The 26551-nt window shown below is 52.8% G+C and overlaps 1 protein-coding gene across 2 annotated transcripts; it reads right to left on the bottom strand.

The window, feature by feature from the left end:
- SCNN1B (sodium channel epithelial 1 subunit beta) lies at window positions 1–24802 on the bottom strand. Of its 2 annotated transcripts, XM_055561699.1 has the most exons (12): window positions 24490–24802; window positions 21249–21525; window positions 19994–20184; window positions 9697–9800; window positions 7288–7451; window positions 6884–6991; window positions 4343–4460; window positions 3575–3650; window positions 3430–3487; window positions 2766–2827; window positions 1577–1652; window positions 1–831 (listed from the first exon to the last, which is right to left on the bottom strand). In XM_055561699.1, the coding sequence occupies exons 1-12, from the start codon at window positions 24798–24800 to the stop codon at window positions 451–453; spliced, it is 1926 nt and encodes a 641-aa protein (XP_055417674.1). In that variant the 5' UTR covers window positions 24801–24802; the 3' UTR covers window positions 1–450. The 2 variants fall into 2 exon arrangements, with proteins under 2 accessions (XP_055417674.1, XP_055417675.1); XM_055561700.1 differs by lacking the exon at window positions 6884–6991.
- Between the last annotated feature and the right edge of the window lie 1749 nt (window positions 24803–26551).

Raw genomic sequence — 26551 nt, 5'->3', positions numbered from 1 at the left:
TTCCACTTTTATTTTCCAGAACAAAACATGTGCCACCTGGCAGGACCCTGATGCCTGCTTTCCAGCAGCTCTGCCCTCACTCAACCCATTCACCAGGTCAGCTGAGGCAGGAAGGAAAAGAAGGCTCCTTTTGGGGTTAGAGGGCACAGCGTGCCCACCTGCCTTCAACTCTGGGGCAGATGGTGACTGGCACTGGGAGGGAAGTGGCCTGGTTCCAGGGAACAGTGCTTTGGGTCTCAGACCCCAGGCCAAGGGTCAAGTCAGGTTGGGGGTGTGGGCAGGAACACAGTTCCCGTATCCATACCAGCACCATGACTCCTCGGAGCCCTCAGCCTGGGGCTGGCCAAGAGCTGCCAGCCTCTCTATAGAGGGACCTGGACTCTGGCCTTGGGCGATGTCTCAGCTGCTCAGGTCCGAATTCTTGGCCCGCTGAGAGGGGCAGGGCAGGCTCTAGATGGCATCCCCCTCGCTGTCAGACTCAATGACGTCCAGCGGCTGCAGGCGCAGGGAGTCGTAGTTGGGGGGTGGGGTGCCCGGGATGGGCGGGTTCTGCTCATGGGGGTAGGCCCCCACGTCAGGGCCGGGTGTGGCCAAGTCTGGCTGGAAGCCAAAGTTGGTGTGGGCCTCCACCAGCTCGGCCACAGTGGGCGGCGGGCCGTCATAGCGAGCCTGGGCCCGCTTCTGCCGCACACTCTTGGCAAGGGCCACCAGCTTGATGATGGTGATCCACACGAAGTCGATGATGATCTCCCCGAACTCGATGAGGCAGAGCACCGAGCCCCCCATCCAGAAGCCGAACTGTCCGCCCAGGTTTGAGAGCAGCCAGACGATCTGCAGGGAGCAGGGGGGTGAGGGCCTGACCACAGTTGGGGGGTTGGGCCACAGATCTCTGCCTCAAGCCCAACCTCACGGCTTCCTGTGAGGTGAGTTTGTGGCCGGAAAGGGAGAAGAGGTGATCATCTCAGCCCAGGGAAGTAATCTGGGAGTGCCTATGGGACCTTCCTGCTTCCCTGGTGGCTCAGCAGTAAAGAATCCGCCTGCCAGTATTGCGCCCCAGTCCACTGGGTTGCAAAAAAGTTGAACACGACTGAGCAACTAAACAACAAGTAAGCAAGTGTTAATCTCTCAGTCTTGTCCGACTCTTTACGACCCCATTGACCGTAGCCTGCCAGGCTCCTCTGTCCATGGGATTTTCTAGGCAAGAACATTGGAGTGGGTTGCCAGTTCCTTCTCCAGGGGATCTTCCAGACCCAGGGATCAAACCCAGGTCTCCCGCATTGCAGGCAGACACTTTACCATCTGAGCCACCAGGGAAACTCATAAACAACAAGTTCAGTTCAGTTCAGTCACTCAGTTGTGTCCGACTGTTCGCGACCCCATGAACCACAGCACACCAGGCCTCCCAGTCCATCACCAACTCCTGGAGTCCACCCAAACCCATGTCCATTGAGTTGGTGATGCAAACAACAAGGGACCTTCCTAATTCCTCTGCTGGGCTCTGGATCCTCCCCACCCTCAGGCTGCAGGGTGGAGGGGCAGCAGGCAGGGCTGAGGTGTCAGGAGCCCCCAGACTCACGTTATTGGCTGCTGACTCTTCAATGGTGCGATAGTTGAATTCTTGGAAGTAGATATTGAGCTTGACAATCCCCTTCCTGCAGGAGGCAGCAAAGGGAACTGGTGCCCTCTCCCCAATACACACACACACACACACACACACACACACACACACACAGCAAAGGTACCCTCCTCTGGCTCAAGCTTCCCATGTGCCCACTCCCAGGAGTGGAGAGTCCAAACAAGAACCAGGAAGGGCCCCTCTAGGCCTTGGGGCCACAAAAGGCACCTCTGCCCCTCACCCATTCCATGCATCTCTTTCTGAACCAGTTCTCCAAAGGACCTGAGGGCCAAGACAGTCCTAAAGATTGGCTCTGGGCTCCTCTCACCCACTCCCAGTACAGTAGACTTGACATAGAGTCCTAGGCCTTGGCCCACTGTCAGGGGACCCGGGGCAGGGAAATGTGGTCAAGAGGGCTTCCCCCTTACACCTGATGGTCCTCAGAAAGGTGATGCTCTCTCATACCTCCAGCCTTCTGCTGGGACATCAGCGCCTCTTCCTATTTGTCTAAACAGTTACTCCTCCTCCTTAGGGGATTAGCTCAAGGGTTACCTCCCTACACAGATCTTCCTTATCTCTCAGAAAGAAGGGGCCTCCTTCTCTGCTGGGCTCCTGAGAAAGGGTACTGTGCAGACTACCACCACCAAAACCCTGTTCATGTATCTCTGTCCTCTAGACTCGAAGCTCCTGATAGAATGAAAGCTCCTGTCTTTCTTGTGCTCAATGCCTGGTTGTGTTGAATGGATGGAAAGATGCATGAATGGATGGAGGTTGGGTGGGTGGATGGATGAGTGGAAGAAGGGAAGGATGGTTGATGGAGGGTGAATGGATGGATGGATGTGAGTGGATAGATGGATGGGGAGAAGATTGGAAGGATGGATGATAGATGGATGGGTGGACGGATTCAAGGATGAAAGGACCGGAGGGATGGATGGATGAATGAACAGGTTGTCCTTTAGGAAATGGTAGGTTCTGAGCCCCCCTGGCTGGCCTCTCTCTCACTCCCAGTACTTCCTCCTCTAGGCTTGCTTCTGGATCTGACCAGTGTGAGAAGGTGTCTGAGCAGCTGCCCTGTGTCCAAGCCCCTCCCCCGAGGCTCTGGTTTCTCCTCTTTCCTGCCCTCCCTGGCCGGTCCAGACTCTGAGCTTACCTGCTCAAGGTGATATTGCTGCTTTGGTCCCGCTCCTGAGACAAGACGTGGAATATCCAGTCCTGGAACCCAAAAAGGCAGCTGAGAACAACGGTGCCCGCAGCATCCCCTCCCAGCCATGGGCCCTGCTACCCGTGGGAGGCAGACCACAGCCCTGGGGACTGTGTGTGCGCACAGGGAGAGAGGGGAAAGGCACTGGGTCTCCAGGCTCTTCCCCACAGGCCCGGCCTCCCTGCTTCAGTTCTCACCGCAGGCCCTCACACTTGCTGTTCCCTCCCAGGCTGGCTCAGCCCCATCCTCCAGTTTCAACTCAAATATACCTTTTTAGAGAGGTGGGAAGGGGGCGGTCTTCCCTGACCACCCTGTCTAAAGTGCTTTCCCCCAGTTACCCTTCCAGCATCTGGTTTACTCCCTACACAGCCCCTGGAAATGATCTTATTTCTGTATATCGTCTGTCTCTGCAGCTGGAAAGTAAGCTCCAAAAGGGCAAAGGACGGTCTGTCCCATTCACTGCCATGTCCCCCGCACAGTCCTTGGGGGACACGGGTGGAAGGAGGCGGGGCGGGAGTGGACGAGAGGTTCCCAACAGCCTGCAGACCTCTGGCCACACCTGCCTCCCATCCGAAGCTGGGTGGCCAAGAGCTTGGCCGCTCCCCTGACTCACCTCGGAGGCCTCGGAAGGCCAGACGGCCATAGAGATGGTCATCTTGTACTGAGTGTCACTGGAAGAGAGATGGCAGCACATGGTCACTGTCCCCGCCCACCCTGCCTCCACACCCGCCCCGCCCATCCTGTCTCGGTGGACTCACTTGCAGGACTCCTTACAGGCGTAGATGCAGGTCTCCCTCTGCGCCATGCTGATGCGCAAGGCCGAGTAGCAATGGGCTGGGTGGGAGGAGGTGGGGGGGAGAGATTTTGAGCCAGGTTTTCTGCTTTGAGCCTCTGGCCACCCTCTGATCTCCTGGCCCTGAGCCACCTAAGGCCTGTGGTTAGGTTGAGTGGGGAGCGTTGTCTCGATCCAAACTCCCCTTGTCACGGAAAATCACCCACCCTGGGTGCCCCCTCTCCAGCCGTTTGGCCCCAGCTTGGCCAGAGGGACCCCTTCCCCAGCACCCCAGCCCCAGCTCAGGAGGATCAGAGCAGCTTTCCCTCCACCTGTCACGCCTGAGCCTGGTGGGGGGCAGACTAGAGCCAGCAGGTCACGTGGGGAGGGATGAGTATTGGAAGGGATTAAGTTCTTCCCTCCTGTCCACACATGTTAGTTTTAACAGGTGCTGGACTCCCTCTGCCACTGACAACATCCATCGGTGTTTGGATGACCCTGGCTCAGTGTGAGTCCAACAGGGGCTCCCCTTCTGGTGACTTCAGGTTTCAAAGACAAACTCTCTCCCGAACTTACACGTTTCACGTGTACACTTGAAAGCATCGGGGAGCTGGGAATGGGGAGAACCAGGGCGAGAGGGGCCATGGATGGTGAGGACTCATGGAGCCCCCCACCTGCCGCTTGCGGGCACAGCCTTTGTGGGCAGAGGCCCAGCGGGCTGGGGGCGCCGGTCCCCGGGGGGCTCCCCACTCACCCCAGTCCGGGAACTCCTGGTTGTTGCAGTATTTCCTCTTGTGGGGCAGCGGGTACAGGTAGTGGCCACAACCACATTCCCGAATCATGTGCTCCTGGAAGCAGGAGCGAATACAGGCCTGGGGGGTGGGAAGGGGCAGAGAGAAGGCAGACTTGAAGGTGATGTCCCCACCTCCGCCCAGGGGGACGGGGCCCAGGGCGTTGGATGCCCAGGCCAGGGGCTGGGGGAGCCGAGGAGGCGCCCCTCCCATGGAAAAGGGTGGCGAGGTGGCTAAGCTTCCTCCCCCCTACCCCCCCGAGGTGGGAGGTGGCTGTCCTTCCCTGTCTCTGTCCCCACAGAAGGACTCAAGCCAGAACCCAGCTCTCTGAGGCTGGCCCCACAGATGACACGGGGTTGTTCCAACCCTAAAGCTATCTCTCAGGGACTTCTCTCAATGGTTAGGACTCCATGATTCCACAGCAGGGGGCGTGGGTTTGATCCCTGGTCAGGGAACTAAGATCCCAAATGTGTCCACTGTTTCCCCCCAACAACAAAAAACAGCTAACTCTTAAGAAAGCTCTTGTTACAAGGCTGCCAGCAGCCTTCCAAGCCATTTACATGGAAGGACGCAGAAGAGAAAGCAGGCAAGCTCGCTCTGTGCTCCTTCGTCCTGGAGGGAAACACTCAGGGAAGGTGAGAAAGGCGATCCAAGTGCTCAGTGCAAAGGAGAGGAAGTGACCTTCTATGGAATGTCCCCTGGTTGGGGGGGTGAGGGAAGCGGGGGAGTGGACCAGGCCCCTGTAGGCTGGATGAGATGAATCTATAATTTCTGGGTTTTCAGGTCCAACCTGGTTTCAGTCCATTCAGAAACGAGCTACGTGTTCTGGGGCCAGACCTCCCCTCCGAGCCTCAGTTTATTCCTGTTGCTCCTGTGTCTAAGGCGGGGAGGTCAGCATGCCGTTAGGCACTTGGAGAATGGAAGCAGTAGCTCATCACGGCTCTCCTGCCAGGTTTCCCAAGTCCTCCTCTGGAGGGCTTCCTGCTCCCACCCTTGCCAAGGAGCTCGCATCCTCTCCCCTGCTCTCCTGCCTGCAACTTCCCAGTCCATTGCATCTGGTGCTCCGTTCTCCTCTGTGAACCTGCAGGCTCCTCGCGGGAGGAAGCGGGGAGTGGGCGGGGGTGGGTGGCAGATGAAATGGCATGGCTGGGAGGAGGGGGTCTGGGGCAAGATCGGGGGCAGTGGGTCAGCAGGGAGCTCTGGGCCAAGTGTCCAACATTCACTCAGACCTCACTGTCTCACCTGGAAGGTGGGGGCCCTCTCCAGGGTGGGCTAGGGCGGGGCCAGGGCTGGCAGGCAGAGTGCCTGACCAGGGCCTGGGGCTTTGCCAAGGTCTCTGTCCAGACTGGTGATGGCACTGCACAAAACGAGACCTGGGGTTTCTCTGGAATGGGGTTTCCAGGGCTGGGGACTGATGCCTTTGTGGCCTCCTTCTCTGTGCTCCCACCGCCCCCACCCCCGGCTGCCTTGTCTGTCCATCTGTCCCTCCAGAGGCTTAAAGACTCCTCAAGTTCTCCATCGCAGGCAGAAGCCCTCCGCCAGACAGAAGGGTCGGAGTGAGCGGTGCATGGGGTCAGCTGGACAGAGTGGGCAGGGGGGACAGTGGATTCCCGTGTCTAAGACGAAAGGGAAAACCACACCCTGCTCAGGGCTCTCAGACACGGAGCTAGACACTGGGCTGCCCCCCAGCCATCCTGTGTCCTCATCCACCAAGGCAGACTGGACTGGGAGAGAAAGTGTCACTGTGAGCGGTCACTTTGGTCATCTTTGCAAAGAGTCAGTCTGTCCTGTCCTCTGGGGCCAGGTCTGAGGCCAAGCCTCGTGGCTGACCTTGGAGATCAGGATAAGAGGTAAGGAAGCCCCAGCTGCAGCAAAGGGGATTAAGGCCAGATACAAAGAGGGACTTAGGAACACTGATGAGGCATTTGGACTAGGGTCTATAAGCCCCAATTTCCTCATTCTTAATAATAGCGTCTACATCTTGGTATTGTTATGAGGATTAAATTATTTTATATATATATATAATATATGTAGAATATATATATATGTAAAAAAATTTATATATGTAATGCACATGGAACAGTGCCTGCCTAGCATGATAAGCCTGCTATTATTAGTATATTATAATAATAATGGTATAGTATAATAAATGCATATACAATAAATGCTGTTAATAGCATATTAATATATACTAACAATAATTAATAATTATTGCTAGAATATTATTGCCTCATATGGGTACTGAAAGGATCAAATGATTGTTTAATCCATGTAAATCCTTAATACACACAAGAGTTCTTTTTGGGAAACCCCAGAGCAAAACCCCAAGGCCACACCTGCCAAGCAAGGACAAGAAGTGGCCAGACCCGGGCCCTGGTAAGAACCAGGACCAGACTGGTTCCCTAGCCTCCAGGGAACCTTGTGGTCCCAAAGATCCAGCAGAGCCAGCCTTGCTGGGACCAGCTTTCCCAGACACCTCAGGCCTCAAGCCACCGTCATCCCACCTGGATGGAGTAGGTCGTGTTGTAGCTGCTGTAGAGGTTTTGGATGGGGACGTCAGAGCCGTTCTTGGTGCACTGGCTGTAGGGCTCACCCTTGCGCTGCAGCTTGTCCTGTGTGAGAGGTTGTTTGTGGGGACCCCTGGTCACCCCTAGGAACCCCCCTCTGTTCCTCCCTCCTATCCAGCAAGTGGGCCTAGGGGATGCTCAGAGGGGCTTGAGGGCTGACGCCCCAGCAGGTGCCAGGGTTGGGGGGCACTCATCTTCCCCCAAGCGTGGGGCCCGCTGGGGTTCCAGGCAGAAGGTGAGGCAGGAGTGAATGGTGGGGAGGTCCAGGGCTTGGGGAGGCCCGGAGCTGCTCCTCTCAGGCCCCTGGAGGTGGGTGCTGGGCAGACAGCCTGCAGGCATACCACAAGCACCCCGATGGATGTCTCCATCCCCGCCATGGCGTAGATGCCCTCTTCCTTGATGAAGGGGTATGACCTCTGCTCGTGAAGCATCAGCCGGGCGCCAGCCGTAGACGTGAGGAAGGGGACGTAGTCTTCCTGGCCCATGTCCAGGATCAGTTTTAGGCCTGAGGGGAAGATGGGGCGGAGAGCAGCCTGAGCTGGCTGCCCAAGGCTGAGTGCAGACCCATCACCCACTGGTCCCAGGCCCCGCCAGCCAAGGGAAGGCCAGGGTCTATGCAGGAAGCTGGCTCCACTTTACGAAAACCCGGATTTCTTGCCTTTTCTGAGGCCCACTTCCTAGTCTGAGCCAGCACGGTCTCCACTCTGGGCTCTGCCTGCCCCATCTCTACTCCACGGCCTCTTCCACATGGCAGGTAGATCCAAGGCTGCAGCCCAGGCAGCCTCGCCTCTCGTCTCCAGGGTCCTCATTCTCTCTGCTCACCCTCTCAGCTGCCATGCTCCTTCTTACTGCTGGGCCTTCGTCAGGCTGTCTTCTCTTTGGAATGCTGTCTCCAGCCTCACCTTGCACCTAGAAACTCCTGCTCCTCCTTCAGGGCTCAGTCCAAGTATCACTTCCTCCAGAAGCCTTCCCTGACTGTCTAGACTGGGTCTCAGGATCTCTGTCATACTCTCTCCTTGTCCTGGAACTCGCCTTCCAAGTACCTGTCTCACTTTTGAAATTTTTCTTTTATTATCTGTCTTCCTTCCCTACTCCACTGTTCTCTTCTTGAAGGTGGAGACCAGACTCAGTATTTTATGAATCATGGCAGGGGGTGCTTCCCAGATGGTGCCAGTGGTAAAGAACCCATTTGCCAATGCAGGAGATGCAAGAGATGTGGGTTTGATCCCTGTGTTGGGAAGATCCCCAGGTGAAGGAAATGGCAACCCACTCCAGTATTCTTACCTGGAAGTTTCCATGGACAGGGGAGTCTGGCAAGCTACTGTCCATGGGGTCACAAAAAGAGTTGGACACGACTGAGACAGGCAAGAAGAAAGGACTGGGCAGGACAAGAAGCCTAGCATTTATTGAGCATTTGCTGCATACTGAGTGCTGGGCTCAGGGCTTTATTTACATGACCTCACTGAAGCTTATAAGAGGCATATGAGATAGGTACAATTATTGTCCCCATTTTACAGATGAGGAAACTGAGACCCAAAGAGAGTAAGGGACCTTGTCATAGGTCACTCAATGAGGAAGTGGAAGTTGATGGACTTCTACAGGCAGCTTTGATCTTTATCATCAGTCATCACTAGAGAGTGAGTTAGCTGGCATCTCTGTGATGCCCAGTATCCTCAGAGGCTCCGGGGTGGGTGAAGTGTTGGCAGCCCACCCACACCCCTCTAGACCAGCAGCTCTGACAGTTGCTGAATGACATCTGTCTTTTGATGGCTGGGGAGCTCAGAACCTAAGGGTGGGGAGGAAGGATTTGTTCCCCAAGGCCTGGTGCAGATGCTGAGTCCACCAGCTGCTCCCAAGACGAGCAGCTTCTGCCATCAACCACTTCCCTCTTCCTCACTTCTGTTTACTACTTCACCTTCTCTCTGTCTCTCATGAACTGCACAGAAACGAGGCTGACAGTAAGGGCTCTGCCCCAGGCTAACTGTGTGATCATGGCAAAGTTACTTAAAACGTCTCAGAACATCTGCATTTAGTGAGAGTTTGCTGCTGGCCAGGCTCAGGGGCAAGGCCAATTGCTCTGTGCTCAGAGGTCTACCTGCCTTAGGCCAGGATGATGCGATGGGGTCTGAACCATATGCTCTGCTCATTTGCTCATTGTGCAAGAGCAGAAACGAGAGCTTCAAGAAGTTAAGTCTCGGTTCAGCATCACCTGGGGGTAAATGGTGGGGCTGGGATTCCATCTGGTCACAGAAGCCTGTGCTCTCAGCCACTGCTTCCTCGCTTTGCTCATCAGCAGAAGGGGCACACCAGTCACTCACTACCCAGGGATTTTTGCGCATTGGGTTGGGGGACAGCTGAGAAGGCACCTGGCCTTGCCCTGGGGTACCCAGTAGATGCTGCTGCTCTGCATGCCGGCCTCTGGCTAAACTTGGTCCTGTCCTTCAACAGCTGATGGTGTGTGTGCTTGGTGATCACTCAATCATGTCTGACTCTTTGCGACCCCATGGACTGTAGCCCACCAGGCTCCTCTGTCCAAGGGATCCTCCAGGCAAGAATAGTAGAGTGAGTTGCCATTTCCTACTCCAGGGGATCTTCCTGACCCAGGGATTGAACCCACAAGCCTCCTACATCTCCTGCACTGGGCAGGTGGATTCTTTACCACTACACCATCTGGCTGATGGCCATTTGGTCTTTCATCCTCACATGATAGGATTTAAAACCTCATGGCTCTGGCTCCAGGACAGACTTACCAAACTCAGTTCCCGGGTTGGCTGAAGGGAGGGCCTTCTCTGTCATGCCCCAGTTGAAGATGTAACAGTTGCCATAATCAGGGTGGAAGATGGGTGTGAAGTTCCTGAAAGAAACACCATCAGCTGGAGGCCAGGGCCCATCCCCATCCCAGCTGATGTCACCCCCACTGCCACCCCTGGGTGCATGGCAGCAGGGAGCTGGTAGATTACTGCTCAGAGAGGCTCAGGAATGGAGAAGTGAGCGACAGGTCATTCTGTCCATTCCCCTGCAGCCATGCACCCACCAGAGAGGAGATCCCCAGACTCTATTGGGAAAGACAGTGTTCTTTGGGGTAGGAGCCAGGCTCTCTGGCTTAGTCATGAAGCATGAAAAAGAAGTTGCTTTTCGTTTCTTTCTTTCTTTTTTTTTTTTTTGAGGTTAATTTGTGCTTTTATTTGCCAGTGTAATTTAACTACAGTGGCCTGCGAACTTTTTTGATCTAAAAATACAATTTTACATCACAACCCTACAAACATATACACATACATAAGATGTATACATATATAAAAGTAAACCAAAAGTTTTGTCAAAAACATCTGCCCTGAGGGTTATTTATTTATTTTGAGACCCAAAAAAGAAGCTTCTTTGATGTTTTCGGCTGTCTCATCTACAGGGTCTTGTAAGCCATGTGGTCATTTAAATGGTGATCCCCGAAAAGACATGTCCACATCCTAACCCCAGGGACCTGTGAATGTGACCTTATTTGGAGAAGGGATCCTCGCAGGCACAGTTAAGGATTTTGAGGTGAGATTAACCGGTTTTATCACGTGGGTCCTAAATCCACACACAAGTGGTCCTTAAAGAGTCAGCAGAGGAGTCACAGAGGAGAAGGTCACATGAAGACAGAGGCAGAGACTGAGAGGTACAAAGACAGAAGTCAGCACATCCCCCCCTTCCCCCCCCACCCGCTGCCACCGCCCCCCCCGCCCCTCACCGCCCACCGCCCCAGCTAGAAGCGGCAAGAAAGGATTGTCCTCCGGAGACTCGGGAGGGAGCCTGGTCCTGCTAACACCTTGATTTCTGACTTCGAGCTTCCTCTGTGAAAGAATACATTTCTGTTGCTTTAAACCATCCAGTTTGTGGTCATTCGTTGCAGCAGCCACAAGCCCCTAATATAGATAACATGAGTGAGTGGGCAGCTCCAGGCAATGTTTGCTCCACGGAGCTGCAGGATCCAGGCGGGTAGGCTTGTCTGGGAACCCTGGGAACTCAGCTAAGGAGGGAAGAAGATAGAGATGGGGGGGTCAGAGGGGGCTGTGAATCAGGACAGGGTGCAAGCAGAGGTCAGGAAAGAGAGTTTCACAATGAGGTGTGAGCCCATCTAGGGTCCTATGTTACAGGGGAATGTTTCCAAGGAACTATTTGATCACTGAACAATAGCACAAAATATTATTATAAAGATATGGAAAAGTGACAGTACAATATCAGTTTCAAATAATTTTGTTCAGTTCTTTTCTATATGGAACTTTTCAAACATAAAAAGTTGAGAGAACAAAGCTCACCACCAGCTTCAACAATCCCCTACAGTCAGCTGTTTCATCTCTACCTACCCCTACTGAAGGTAATCTCAGATATTACAATTTTATTTGTAAACATTTCTATATGTCTATAAATAAGAATGCTTTTTTTTTTTTTTTTTTGGTGCAGGCTTCTCTACTTATACATAGGCTCTCTAGTTGAGATTTTAGTTCCCCTCCAGAGAACCCATACCCCCTGCATTGGAAGATGGATGCTTAACCACTGGACCACCAGGGGAGTCCCCATAAGAACTGCTAAAACACCACTATTACCAGGTTAAACATAACTGATAAAAATTCCTTAATATTATTATACATTCAATTTATATTGTCTCATAGAGGTCAATTTTGGTTTTACAATTTATTGGTTTAAATTAAGATCCAAACGACATTGACATGTGATTGGTTGATATGCCTTTTAAATCTCCTTTAATCTATGGCTTCCTTCAACTGACTTTTTTTGTTGTAAAATAGCTGTTAAGTTCTGGTTTCATCAAGCTAGTAACTGAAGAGCGAGTGATACAATTAGAGGGTCATCATTTTGTTCCCCTGATTTTGGGACCTGTGTGTCCCAGTGGAAGGGCACAGGCTGCCCAGGAAGTGGCTTTGCCAACAAATAAAACAACAACCACAACACCCAGCTGTGAACAGGATCAAACATCTGTCTCTAACTACCATTTACAGCAAATACTGGAGACAGAGGAACAAGTTCAAACATACCGCACAAAGTCAATCTGCAAAATCCAGACTCCAGAAAATAAACAACCCAGTGTTTTCAACAAATAAATTATGAGACAGGGAAAGGGAGGTAACCTTCAGATTGAAAGCAACTTCAAAGACTTGGTTCTATTCCCAACCTGTGGACTTTAATTGGATCCTCATTCAAACAGGCAAACAAAAAAGTCTGACACTCACGAGACTGAACACCACTGGATAGATGATGGTAATGAGGAATCACCAATCGTTTCTTTTTTAAGGTGGCGAAACGGGATTGTGCTTCTGTCAAAAGTCTTTCTCTTTGAAGATACATTCTACACACCATATAGATGAAAAGGATGTGAGATCTTGGATTTGCTTTAATGACAGGATGAGAGTCACACTTATTGGATCTGGGTGGTGGGTCCTCACACCACACACCCACCACCCAGGGGTGAGTCCCTCACACCCTGTCCTATGTGTATGCTCTCAAGTCCTCACGTGTGCCAAGTCACTTCAGTTGTGTTCGACTCTGTGCCACCCCATGGACTGCAGCCTGCCAGGCTCCTCTGTCCTTGGAATTGTCCAGGCAAGAATACTGGAGCGGGTTGCCATTCCCTTCTCCAGGGGATCTTCCCAACCCAGGGATTGGGATGGAACCCACGTCTCTTAAGTCTCCTGCATTGGCAGGTGGGTTCTTTACCATTAGCACCACCTGGGAAGCCCAATTGCAAGTCTCCATAGAAAATAGCATTTAAGGGGACTTCCCTCGTGGTCCAGTGGTTAGGACTCCACACTCCCAATGCAGGGAGCCTGGGTTCAAACCCTGGTCAAGGACCTAGATCCCACAAGATGCAACTAAGAGTCTGCATGCCGCAATGAAGAGATCCTGCATCCCAAGACTAAGGATCCCACAAGCAGCAACAAAGATCTAAGATCCTGAGTGCCAAAAACTAAGACCCATGGAGCTAAATAAATAAATATATTAAAAAAAATGGAACTAGCATTTAAAATGTCTTCGGATGTTTTTATATGGTTTTCTGTTATTTTATTAAAAACAGGAGGGAATAGGGCTTGGTGCATCAGATACTGCAGAAACATACCTGAAATGCTACACTTTCTAAGCTTTCTGTTCCACAGTATTTACTGAGCAAATTTCCCCAGGCCATGCTGAAGATTTCTGTGTATGTTCTTTCCTTTAATTCTTGCAATAACCCCATGAGGTCAGCAGGTATTTGTCCCCATGTTCGGATTAGGAAGCCATTTCCTGTCTCTTTGGTCTCACCCTCTGCGCCAGCCAAATCAGGTGGGTCCAAGGCAGGTGGTGAAACCTGATCCAGGAGCTGACTCTGACATGCACGTGAGAGGCTTCCTCAGCCTCTGAGCTGAGGTGTCCTCCACCATGAAAGACAAACTGCATTTCTCACCCAACGCTTACTGAGTCACGCACTGGGCTCAGGACACGGAGGCCAGCAAGACAGTCCTGCGCTTGAAGCTCATGGCGTAGGAGAAACCACAGAGTGGGGTCATGGCAATTTCTCTTTCCTGCCTGCCTCCTCCACTCTAAGGCTCCCACCCTGGTCCAGGGCCGCCAGCTCCCCCCAACCCCAATTCCTGCAGGAGCCTCTGCCTCCACTCTTGCTGCCTTACAATCTTCCTCCTTCACAGTGGTCAGGGCAACTGTTTAAACTGTGAATCACGGGCTTCCCTGTGGTTCAGTGGTCAGGACTCTGCCTTCCGATGGAAGGGGTGTGGGTTCTATCCCTGGTTGAGCTAAGATCCCACATGCCTTGCAGCCAAAAAAAGCAATACTGTAACAAATTCAATAAAACTTAAAAAATAGTCCACATTAAAAAAAAAAAATTGTGAATCAGCCCACAGCACGCCCCTGTTAGAACCTTCCAGAAGCTCCTTGCTGCTCTCAGAATAAAATGCAAATGCCCCACTTGGCTTCCTCCCCCTTGTTCATTATACTCCAGAGACACCATGTTGTCTTCAAATTCAAGGCCCACTGTTCCTTGTGCCTGGAATATTCTCTGAGCAGATCTTCAAGTGTCTCATTTCTCCTCCTCCTTCAGGTTTCATCTGCCCAGAGACGTCCCCTGACCTCCCTGTGCAAAGTCACCTCCCAGTCACTTGACCATTTCCACCTGCTTATTTCCCTGGTGGCTCAGTGGTAAAGAATCCACCTGCCAATGCAGGAGATGTGGGTTGGGAAGATCCCCTGGAGAAGGAAATGGCAACCCACTCCAGTATTCTTGCCTGGGAAATCCCATGGACAGAGGAGTCTGGCAGGCTACAGTCCATGGGGTCGCAAAGAGTCGGACACAACTTAGCAACTCAACAACAACAACAACATTCCCATGCTGGCATGCATCAGAAGCCGAACTCATCTTCTTGACTTAATTGCTTATCAGCGGCCTCTTGCTTTAGAAAATAATCCCAGGGAGGACAGCTGTCTGTCTGGAGGGAGAAAGAACCTAAAAGCTAAGGGCTCAGGCTTGGGAGCCAGCCTGCCTGAATTTGAATTCTGGCTCTGCCAGTTACTCACTGGTGAGCTTGGGGGAAGTCACTTCACCTCTCTGTGTTTCTCCCCCCATAACACTGGGGTAACAACAAAACCCACCCAAAAGGACTAAGGTGATGGTTGGAAGCTGAGCACACTGAACCACTGAACAAATTCACCCCCGATCCTCAGAGAGTGGCACTTGGTAGACAGACACTCAGTAAATATTTGTTGGATAAATTATAATATGTGATAAGAGTAGCAACAGAGATAAGCCTGGAAGAGTGGACGTGGGGGTGGGGAGTGGGTCAGGGGAGGGTTCCTGAAGGAGATGAGCCCTGAACTGAGACTTGAAGGATGAGTAAGAGGTAGCCGAGCTTTGCAGGTGTGGGGTAGATGAAGGGCACCCCAGGCTGGGGGTGGGAGTGAGGGTGGGGAGGACACCGAAGGTCCAGAGGGAAGAAACCACTCTGGGCGGGCACCGTGGAGTCTCTCTCCCAGGTGGGATCAGGGCTGCGGCCACAAGGGAGGAAATGAGCGGGGAAAACCAGTTGCAGCCGGGCGCCGGGTCTGGAAGGAGAGACCCCGCCCCTGGGACATGGGCACGCGATGTTCCCAAGGAGCTGCCTCGGACACCTACCGCCCAGGAGCGGGAGGTGGCTCTGGGCGCGGCCAGATCCCCTCCTGTCCCGGGTTGCACTCTGAGGCTTGCCAACTATTTGCTTGTTGATAAATGTTCTTTACCTGGAGAGGCTGCTCCCAGCACTGGCCGAGTCTGGCTCCAGAGCTAAGCGTTTCCCTCCCCAAACCTTCCCTAAAACAGAGGCGAGGCATAAAGACAGAGACCAGCAAGCTTCCTGCAAAGACTGGGAGATGGAGCATCCTAGCTGGGAGCCGTACAACGACAGTGTCACTGGGTAGTAGGGTTTAGGGAAGGGAGAAACCGGAGGACCAGCCCTTGAAGCAACAACAACACATGTGTGCCTGAAAAAGTGAACGTGAAAGTCGCTCAGTCATGTCCGACTCTTTGTGATCCCATGGACTATACAGACCATGGAATTCTCCAGGCCAGAATACTGGAGTGGGTAGCTTATCCCTTCTCCAGGGGATCTTCCTAACCCAGGGATCAAACTGAGGTCTCCCTCATTGCAGGCAGATTCTTTACCAGCTGAGCCGCCAGGGCGGCCCAAGAATACTGGAGTGGGTAACCGATCCCTTCTTCAGGGGATCTTCCTGACCCAGGAATCGAACCGTGGTCTGCTGCATTGCAGGTGGATTCTTTACCAACTGAGCTATCAGGGAAGCCATATGTGCCTAGAGCTTGGTTTCTAAATCCCATTCTCCAATAAAAGGACTAGAGCTTCTCAGAGAAATGGCTGATTCTAGGACTGGGGCATCTTTTAGTGCCAGAAAGTAAGGAAGTACTAAAACAATAAATAAATGGATGAGGACATGTTGAAGCGACACAGGAGCCAACTGAAGGAGCTCTCAGTGGCCAACACTGGAAAATTTTGAGTAATAAAATAAATAGTGTGGTATTGGATTACAACCCAAATATACAAGAGTCCATACTAGTATAAATAAATGATTGAGTAAATAAACAAAAGCAGAAGACATTCCGTACAGAAGAATCCTGAATAGTGTCTGTTCCCCTCTCCAGGTTAAGTGGAGTTTAATCTCTCTTCTGGTGCTGCTTCCCCCACCCCACCCCGCAGAGTACAGGCTGAACTTAGAGCTCATGATACAGAGCACGGCAGAGAAGCCCAACACACCCCATCTTAACCAAGGGAGGAGGGTCAACATCATGGTGGTTCTGAGTGGCTAACATGTACCCCCTGATAGGATGTGACAAGGAAGCCCTCCACCTCTGTGGCCTTCTTCCCCCAAATCCATCTTAGCTGTATAAACCCCAACAGCTTGCTATAAAACAGCTGACCAGGACCCCAAAATGGTCACAGTCATCCAGAACAAGGAAATCTGAGAAAATGTCACAGTTGGAGGGGATGAAGGAGACATGACAACCGACAGCAATGTGGTCTCTTGGATGGAAGCCTGAGCAGGAAAAGATCATCAGGAAAAACAGACAAATCCGAATAAAGTGTTAGGTTTGTTTACTAGTGATGCGGCCAGGTTGGCTTCTTACTTTTGATAGATTACATGGTGACTTAAGATGTTATGGATAGGGGAAGCTGGGTGAGGAGTACCAGGGAACTCTGTGTACTCTCTTTGAAACTTTTCTATAAATCCAAAACTACTCCACAATAAAAAGTTAATCTTTAAATTGCTCCTATAATTCTTAGCACGTGCTAAGTACTGTTCTAAACAGTTTATCTATGTAAACTCACTTAATCCCCATGATAGCCTTGTGAGGTCATTTCACTATCCCTATTTTCCAGATGAGAAAACTGAGACCCAGAGAAGCTTAGCAGTATGCCCCCAAACAGAAAAGTTGAAAGTATTAGTCGCTCAGTCCTGTCTGACTCTTCACAACCCCATGGACTGCAGCCTACCAGGCTCCTCTGTCCATGAGATTTTCCAGGCAAAAATACTGGAGTGAGTAGCCATTCCCTTCTCCAGGGGATTGTCCCAACCCAGGGATTGAACGCGGGTCTCCTGCATTGCAGGTGAGTTCTTTACATCTGAGCCACCAGGAAAGCCCAGCTGGTATTCAAACCCAGGCGGCTTGGTGTCAGGGTCCAAACGTGGCTCATACTTTCCTAAAACTGCAGTGGCTGGACCTTCAGCATTCGCTAATATGAGGCCGAGAGGACGGAGACCAGGACAGAGTAAGGGAGCCAAAGTGTGTGGGGCCCAACACTGGGAGGGCAGAGAGAGGCACGTGTCCTCTGGCACTGAGTCTGAGGCTGATTCAGCAAGATGGGCAACCAGTAGGCTGTGGGACTGACAAGCAGCATGGAGACGGGTGGACCAGGGTCTCCGTGCCAAGGAACCGCCGAAGGCTGAAGAAACAAGCTTGAGGGGAAGGAAGGAAGACGATCTCGATTTCTGATGAGGCGATGAAGTGACGCCAGGTGGGCCTGGCTCAGACTGCCACCTCGGCTACTCACCCGGTGTGTGACCTCAGAGATGTTGCTTAACCTCTCTGAGCAGCGCTGTATCACATAAAACAAGGGCTTGTTGCCAGAGTTAGACTGACTGATTTTGTACATGTAAAGTGCTAAGAATAGCGCCTGGACATAAGAAGGGTGCAATAAGCGTTAGCATCATTACTGAAGAATGAGTTCCTTGTGAAATGTGGGTTTAATGAGAGTAATACTGAGTTCATCACTACTGTCAGCCTGTCACATACATTAACTCATTTAATATTCCAAAGAACCCAGTGGAGTAGGCATAGGCTTTCCAGGTGGCTCAGTGGTAAGGAACCTGGCTGCCAATGTAGGAGACATAAGAGGCATGGGTTTGATCCCTGGGTCGGGAAGATCCCCTGGAGGAGGAAATGGCACCCACTCCAGTATTCTTTCCTGGGAAATCCCAAGGACAGAGGAGCCTGGCGGGCTACAGTACATGGGGTCGCAAAGAGTCAGACATGACTGAGCACGCACGCATATGCACACAGAGTAAGCACTGTTGTTACCTATTGTATGCAGGAGGAAAAAGGAGGCATATCAAGGTTAAGACGCTTGCTTTTGAAGCCACACAGCTGGTAAGACAGAGCAAGGATTTGAACCCAATGGTCTAACTGCAGAGTCCAGCCTTGACCGCCTCACTAGATTTATTCCCCAGTCACAGCCACACCACAGAGTTGTGCGGCCAACACCTGGTGCTGCCTGCCCGCCAGCCATCTTCTCAGTCAGCTGACCCAGATAGGGCTGGCTCTGGAGGGCACCATCTTGGCAACATGGAGGCCGTCCCCAGGCTGCCTCCAGCCCTGCCTCAGGCCAGGAAGTCACTGCAGGCTCTGTTTAGGGACCATGCTGTGTGCAGAACACACATCTTCGAGCCCTGGGATCCCACTAAGAGATGCGCACACAAAGCGCCAGGAACCGGGCAGCAGGTCCCAGTGGATCCTAACAGATCCCACTTTTTCAACTCACTCGCACTTCAGGGCATATTCTGACTGAGCAGATAAGCCATATGTTTTAAATTATCATATTACACCTCTCTCTTTCAGCTGTGAGGTAAAGATGAACTTATAGGCACAGACTGCGTTTACTGGGTACCCACAACCTTAAGGCAGGCTGCCAGGAGTGGTGGGGCAGGTAGGTTCTGAAGCAAGTCTCCCCAGAGAGAGGGGTTGGAACCCAGCCTGCAACCAGCCAGCGAGGACGTGTGCCATCGGTGGGGGGCCGGCATGCAGTTCCTCCACCTGTAGGTCCTTCCTCTGATTCTCACAAATGCCTGGGCGGGCAGCTCTGCCTGCTCAGGGGGCCTTGACTCCTTGACACGACCTACACCTGCCCTGCGCCTGTGCTTTCTGGGGGACAGAATCAGCAGATTCTCGACAGAGGTTTCCGAGGGCTCATGAGCTGACTGACGTGGGCTGAGGCCATAGTCCCTGGGAGTTTGCAACCGGTAGCCTGCCACTCGTCTAAAACAGCAAGATTCGGCAAAAAGTCCCTTTCTCCAGAGACCTGAAGTGTGGGAATCTGAAGCTCCAGACCAGGAGGACGCTAGCGCCTCGGGGAAATGGGACCGGCCAAAGCCCAGGGCCGGACTCAGGGGGGCGGCCGCTACACCAGGAGGTCTGCCACGAGGCAGGAGGGGGCACTGGGGCCTCAGCAGCTTGCCTGTCTGTGCCCAGCCTCCCTTCCTAAGTGACCTGCCCGTCGAGTCTGTCTGAGAGTTGGGGACAGAGCTGGGCGCCCAGTCCCAGGGTCTTGATGGTCAGAAGCTGGAGAGGGGCAGTGGCGAGGAAGGAGGTGGAGATCTGTGGACCATGTGTAAGAGGACCCAGGCTTTCGGAGATAATGCTGCCCTCATCCTGCCATCTTCTCAACCCTGGGGTTGTTTGGGAAAAGGGTGTTTATGACAAAGGCTTCTAGGGCTCTGGTCTAAGCACTGACATGAGCCGATTCATTTATTCTACACGAGACACAGATATGGTTATTGTCCCATCTTAGGGATGAGAAAACTGAGGGCAGTAGATGCTGGGCGTTGGAGGCTAACAGCTCATGGCTGCCCCTTCTCCCGCCTCCTTGCCTGGGAAGTTAGGAGACCCCCAGCCCATGCTCCTGGGGGTGACACACACCCAGGGAGTGACTGATGGGGCCATGTGCAAGGGGCCAGCCTCCGGCTTAAGGAAGGACAGCTCTGCGGTGCAGTTTACGGGGATGACACCTGGGTTAGACGCCACCTGAGGCCACATCCTCCCTTAGCGCCGTCCTCTTTCCCTACAGACTTTCCCTAAAGCGATGCCCTCGGGACGTGATGGGGCCGTCAACGCATCCTCTTCTCAGACTCCCTCTAAGAAGCCGAAGACAGCAGGGTACAGACAATTGGGGTAACCGGCTGAGTGGCCGAGCTGGGGTGTGGACCCAGGATGTGGACCCCGGTCTCGGGGGGCCCACTGGCTCTCACCTGTAGTTACAGGGCTCTGCCCCAAACAGGCAGGCCAGGATTAGCCGCTCCGCGGGATAGCCCATGGCCACCAGCTCCTGGTTTGGAACCTGTGCGAAGATGTTGGTAGCCTGCAGCGTGTACCACTCCGTCACGGCCTGGGTGGCGCTGCTGAAGTTCCGGAAGGTACATGTGGTTCCGTTGTGGCTGCACTGTGGGGGGGGCCAGCAAGAGGGGTTCCTGTGGGTGGGGGCAGCTGCATGGCCCCCCACCCTGATAGCCAGGGCAGCGAGGGTGCTGCCAGCTGCCCTTCCTCGGGTGGCACCTTGGTGCCAGGGTGGCCAGCGGCTGGGCCGGTGGGCGGTGTGTTGGCACTCATAGTCACAAGGCTTGGGTTGTCCACTCACACACACACAGCATCAGCCACCCCCATATAACATTGCCTTAGGCGTGAGCCAACCCACTTGCACACACATCCACACAGTCACGTCCACACAGACATCTTTCTGACACCTGCAGTCACATGATGTCCTGGCGTCACAACTACATACACACGTGTCCACATGCCTCGAGTCACACAAGTGGCCCCACACTCATGCTCATGTAGACACATAAGCAGCAGACACACTTGACCCTCTGCTCCCCCAAATCTACTCCCAGCCCCCTCCCAGACATCCAGAGGCAGCCCCCTGGAGGCTGGGTGGACCATGAAGGACTCAAGACTTCAGGTTCTGCAACCCCTCTCTGATGGGGGAAGATCCTGACCACATATCGGGTATGGGAGGCAGTGGGGAGTGTATAGCCCCAGCCTGGGTCCCCAACCAGGGCGGATCATCAGAATCACCAGGAAGCCCATTAACAAGACAGATTCCTGGGTCTGGGCTCAGAACTGCCCTTTCAGATTCTCCAGGAGTCAGGCCCAGGGCTTTGTGTAGTTACAGAGCCCCCAGGGATCTTGGGCACTGACAGGGAATCTTCTTCCCACCTGCAGGCTTGCGGGTATCCCAGCAGTCCAGTTATGCTTTGGCAATGACTGTACAGCATAGCTGTGGTTTTCTACCTGGCCAATATTTATGCCCCTGTCTTCTGATAATAAGACTTAATTCCTTCTTTAGGAAGCCACCCACCCCTTCCCCCTCGCTCAGTCCATGTAGTCTGATAGAGGCTCAGCTCTCCCCTAGCCAAGACCCAGATTAGTTAAGGAAAGACACTCCCATTGGACTCACTGGAGAGGGCCCATTGTTTGAGCCGTGCCTGGGGAGGGGAACCCACTTACTAGTCTCATGGCTACTTTGCACCTGTGGGCACTGCAGGGCCTTCCTGGTGCTGGGCTGTTGCTTGCTGAGCCATTGAAGTTGTCCTCAAACAGGTCCAGAACCACCGGGTGGTGGGGGTTCTGCTCGTTGATAAAGACCAGGGGCGTGTGGTGCCAGATGGACAGGTTCAGGGCCCTGGTGGCATTGACCTGGCTGAGCTCGGGACCCAGGATCCTCCCCAGGACTGCCTCCATCAGTTCGTCCAGGTCCTTCAGCAAATGCTGGACTTTGGAGTACCTGGGTGGGGGAGAAGGCCAGTCAGGGGGGCAAGGGGCAGCTGCAGAGCAGAGCGGCCGTAGTCCAGTCCCCTCCTACTCCAGCATGGCTGCCACCACGTGTGAGAAGCCTGCTCCTCCCCGCCCCCAGCGCCCACCTCTCGACCCACCCACCCATGCGTCCATGCCTCCTTCCACCACCTGCTCACTCATTCTTCACCCAGTATTTGGTGAGTATCTACTATGTGTCAAGTACACAGAGGCTATTATACTATGTGCAAGGCACAGAGGATATTATAGCAAACAAGACAGATCGGGTCTCTTTTCCTATGAAATTCACATGCTACAGAGACAGAATCCTAAGAGCTCATGGTTATTGATCCCTCACCATGTGTCAGGTGCTAGGTGTTCCCTGCATCTTCTTTGAGTTAATTTATAAATAAAATTCTACAATGACCCCCCCCCTCCATGTGGATAAAGAAACTCTGGGAGTTGCTGTGATTTCCTGAGCTAACCCCACTGAAGAAGGCGCAGAGCTGAGAACCTGGGTTTGGTGGGCCCCAGTTGGTATCTGTGGGTGCACGGGGTTCAGACTTCTTCCTCCCAGGAGGGGTATAATATTGGAAGAGGAGCAGGTCTGTGATCCTGAGGTCCTAAATCTCCAGCAGCAATTTGGGGAATAGGAGCCAGTTTCAGCAGGGAGAAGACTGTGGGGTTGGGATCCAGGATCTTCTCAGTCCCTGAGGTTCCCATACTGGAAGTAGTGACCAGTCAGTCCGGCAGAAATGTGTCCACCCCAGTGAGTGTTTCCACCAGGCCCTGGGTTGGGGGGCTCCAAGCCCTGCACCCCTGTCACTACAGAACCCAATTTATCCAAGACCCTGCCCAGAGTGTGGTCTCCAGGGTGGTGTGTGTCAACTCTGGCTGGAGGACTTCCTGTAGGAGAGGGCACTAAATCCTGGATATAGGCCCAAGTGCTGGTATGAAGGTGGACAGTGGCCAGAGCTGACATCAGTCGCAGACGCTGACACCACCTGTTCCCTGATCACCAAACCAGCTACCTGTGTGCGCACAGGGAGGGGAGGACTGGGAATGTGCTGGGCTGTGGGGTGGGGGCTGCTATTATAGCCTGGATGTCTACAGCTGCTGTCAAGCTTGGTAAGATCTGGGTTTGAATTCCAGCATGCCACTTAATGGGCTTCCCTGGTAGCTCAGCTGGTAAAGAATCCTCTTGCAATGCAGGAGACCCTGGTTCGATTCCTGGGTCAGCAAGATCCCCTGGAGAAGAGATAGGCTATGCACACTCCAGTATTCTTAGGCTTCCCTGGTGGCTTAGACGTTAAAGAATCTGCCTGCAATGCGGGAGACCCGGGTTTGATCCATGGGTTGGGAAGATTCCCTAGAGAAGGGCATGGCAACTCACTCCAGTATTCTTGCCTGGAGAATCCCCATGGACAGGGGAGCCTGGTGGGCTACAGTCCATGGGGTCACAAAGAGTCAGGACTGAGTGACCAAACACAGCACAGCATGCCACTTAACATCTGTGTGACCGTGGGTAGGTTAACCTCTCTGAGGCTCTCTTCTCTCATCTGTGAAATAGTGGGGGATTAAAACATTTACCCTAGAGGGTTTTTGGAGGATTCAATAGGGTGATGCTTATAAGCAGGGTGTGTTATTATAATTATTAAGAGTTTTCTTGAGTAGCTTCAAAGACCCACCCAAGCAAGGAAGAACAGCCCTATAACCAGAATGAGGTGACTTTCTGATAACTGGAAATGTAAACAGGAAGTATGATTTACCTTCCAGGACCTCCTTTTGGACAAGAACGCTTCCTGTGACTCAGACATGCCGGCTCATTTTTCAACCCCTTGAATGCACCAGGCTCTGTCGCACCCCAGGACCTTTGCATGTGCTATGTCCTCCACTTGGAGCACTCTCTTCCACCCGGCTAATGTCTACTCATTTCCTGGGGCATTTTTCTGTGACCCCCTGCCTTTCTTCAACCGACTAGGCTCGGTCTCCTTGGGTGTCTCCTTCCTAGGCCTTGCCATCCAGTGGTTAAACAGTGGCAGCTCTGGAGTCAGATAAGACCTAGATTCAAATTCCACAGTTGCTCACTGAGTGTCTCTGGGCAAGTTCCCTCACCACTCTGAATCTCCATTTCCTGACCTGTGAACTGGGGCTACTGGAGTAGTGCCCCCCGACCCCAGAGTGGTTGTGTGGATTAGAATGACATGAATTATCCAAAGAACACTCAACATATTGCCTGGCATTTAGGCAATATTATGAAATGCACTCAATGCATGGTTGCTATAGATGGCTGGAGGACTTCCTGTAGGAGAGGGCACTGAACCTTGGATACAGGTCCAGTTTAATCCTCACAATGAGAATGATTTCAATGTTTATGGAAGAAAAGATGAACGTCCGTTTTCTCTGGGAGGCTGTGATGAGGACAGGAGGAACTTTGTTTTGGTTACTGATGCATTTCTGGGGCCCCATAACAGTGCCTGGCAATAGTAGTATGTTAGTTGCTCAGTTGTGTCCTACTCTTTATGACCCCATGGACCATAGCCCGCCAGGCTTCTCTGTCCATGGAATTGTCCAGGCAAGAATACTGGAGTGGGTAAGCCATTCCCTTCTCCAGGAGTTCTTCCCGACCAAGGGATCAAACCTGCATTGCAGGTGGATTCTTTACCATCTGGGCCACAAGGGAAGCCCCAATAGTAGCTGGCAATAGTAGGTGCTCAATAAATACACACTGGATCAATAAATAGGCACTAGTGTGAAGGGACTACCAGGTATTTTTGGAGGTTCTTTTTAAGCTGAGGAGGTTTATGAATTTTGAATCTTACTTGCTGCAAAGAGGGAAAGAGACAGAGAGCGAGAGAGAAAGGAGGAAATGGGAAAGAAGGAAGGAAAGCTGGAAGGAAGGAAAATGAAGGGAAGCAGCCCCGCTGAGACCAGCTGTGCTCCAGGGACCACCTACTGGAAGGGGCTGGCGTTGCAGATGGTGACCGCGGGGAAGTCCATGGTCTTGAAGCCGATGGAGAGGGAGACGCTGACCTCCCAGTTCAGGTAGGTCTTGATGAAGAGGCCCCACTGCCAGCAGACGAGGGAGGTGAAGAGCAAGGTGAGCACGAACCACATGGCCTTCTTCTTGGGCCCCTCGCAGATGATGCGCTTGGGGCCGTGGGTGTTGGTGTTATCACAGTACCACACCAACAGCTCCTTGTATGTGTAGCCGGGGCCCTTCTGCAGCCGATGCAGGCCCTTGAGCAGGTACTTCTTCACGTGCATCGTGGCTCCTGCAGAGACAGCCGCGAGAGCCACGTCAGACACCACGCCAGCCTCACGTCCCAGGATCTCCCGGTTGTGACCAGAGCATGGGCACTGGAGACAGGCAGGCTGGCCCTCTTTCCATTCCTCCCCACCTCCCTCCCTTCCATCTTGCCATTTATCATCCAGCCAGCTGGGTGCTAAGTCACTAAAGTCACGTCCGATTTGGTGTGACTCTATGGATTGTAGCCCACCAGGCCCTTCTGCCCATGGGATTCTCCAGGCAAGAATACTGGAGTGGCTTGCCATGGCCTCCTCTAGGGGATTTTCCCAACCCAGGGATCCAACCTGAATCTCTTACAACTCCGGCATTGGTAGGTGAGTTCTTTACCACTAGCGCCCACCCCAAAACCTTTAATAAGTGCCTACTGTATGCCAGGCACTTAATTAGCCCCTCTGAACTCAATGATGAGCAAAATGGACATGGTTTCTCCCCTCTGGGAATTTCCAGCTTAGTGGACAAGTTACTTAAACTCTCAACTTCTTAGGTTCTCCGTCCGCAAAACAGGGACAACTGTACCTAGTTTTTACACGATTGTGAGAGGAGGGTGAAATTGACTAATGCCTAAAAGGTGCTAAACACAGTGCCCAGTACAGACTAAGTGCTCAGTATGTTGGCTACCTCTAAAGCAGCTGTTAGTGCTGAGACAGACATCAATCATATAGCCCATCAGAATGAGTAGTTAGGAAATGTGACAGGAAGGATGGGGACCCTGAGTGCCCAGAGGCAGGAGACGGCGGTGGTTAAGAATGAGGACTCTGGAGCAAAATGCCTGGCTTTGAGTCTCGGCTCTGCTACTTTCTAGCTGGGTGACTTTGAGCAAATCACTGTCTCAGTGGCTCAGTTTCCTCGTCTTATAAAATGGAGACAATAACGGTCCCCACCTCACAGGGTTGCCGTGAAGACTGAAATGAATGAAAATACAGAGTGTCGATTAAGGCCTGGCACCTAAGCATCAGCTACCATTTTTACAAATAAATATAACTCCTCCTAAATCTGGAAGTGAGTTCTTGGAGGAGTTGAAGGGGAGGGCAGGAGAGGAGTGGTGGAGGGCAGCGGGCAAGCCTTGTGGGCCAGGCTGAGGATCAGGGTTTCAGCGGAGGTAAGACGCTGTCAACTCTGCAGTGTGAAGAGATCGCCCACCCAGCTGCTTGGTGGAGACGGACCGGAGTGGGTGAGGGTGGTCCAGGAGCCCTGGGTGCTAGCTGAGGTTCATCCAGCAATGGGAAACCTTCCGAGACTATTTCCCACCTGTGTGAGCAGACGGGGTTCTTGGGATGTTAACCAAGAAACTTGTCAAAGAGCCTGGCAGATGATGGTGTCTCAGGAAATACCTGCTTCCTCCTTCCTTCTCCCCAGATACAGAGCTAGAACCTGCTGCAGGAGCACCCCAGCCCCATCCCTGGAGCCCCAACAGGCCAAACTTCCTTTGTGAAGTTGTCCTGACTCCCTGGCTGGAATGACCCCTGCCTTCCTCTCAGAGCCTCTGTCTCTCTGGGGGCTCTGCGGTGGGCAGGGCGGTACCTGCTTCCCAGAACCCCCTCCCCCAGCTCTGATGTTCCCACATGAACCCCTCCCCCAGGCTCAGTGGGTGTGGGTGGCCAGGCCACCATGCCTAGCTCTGGGGCCTGGGTCTCACACAACCCCAGTTTGGACCATTGGAATTCAGTTCTGTTACTTTATACTGGAGTAACCGAGGAAGTGTGGGCTT

This window comes from Bubalus kerabau, chromosome 23, assembly GCF_029407905.1.
Source record: "Bubalus kerabau isolate K-KA32 ecotype Philippines breed swamp buffalo chromosome 23, PCC_UOA_SB_1v2, whole genome shotgun sequence".
NCBI classification, from domain to species: Eukaryota; Metazoa; Chordata; class Mammalia; order Artiodactyla; family Bovidae; genus Bubalus; species Bubalus kerabau.
The sequence above is the reverse complement of the archived record's forward strand: the minus strand, read 5'-3'. Positions and strand labels throughout refer to the sequence as shown.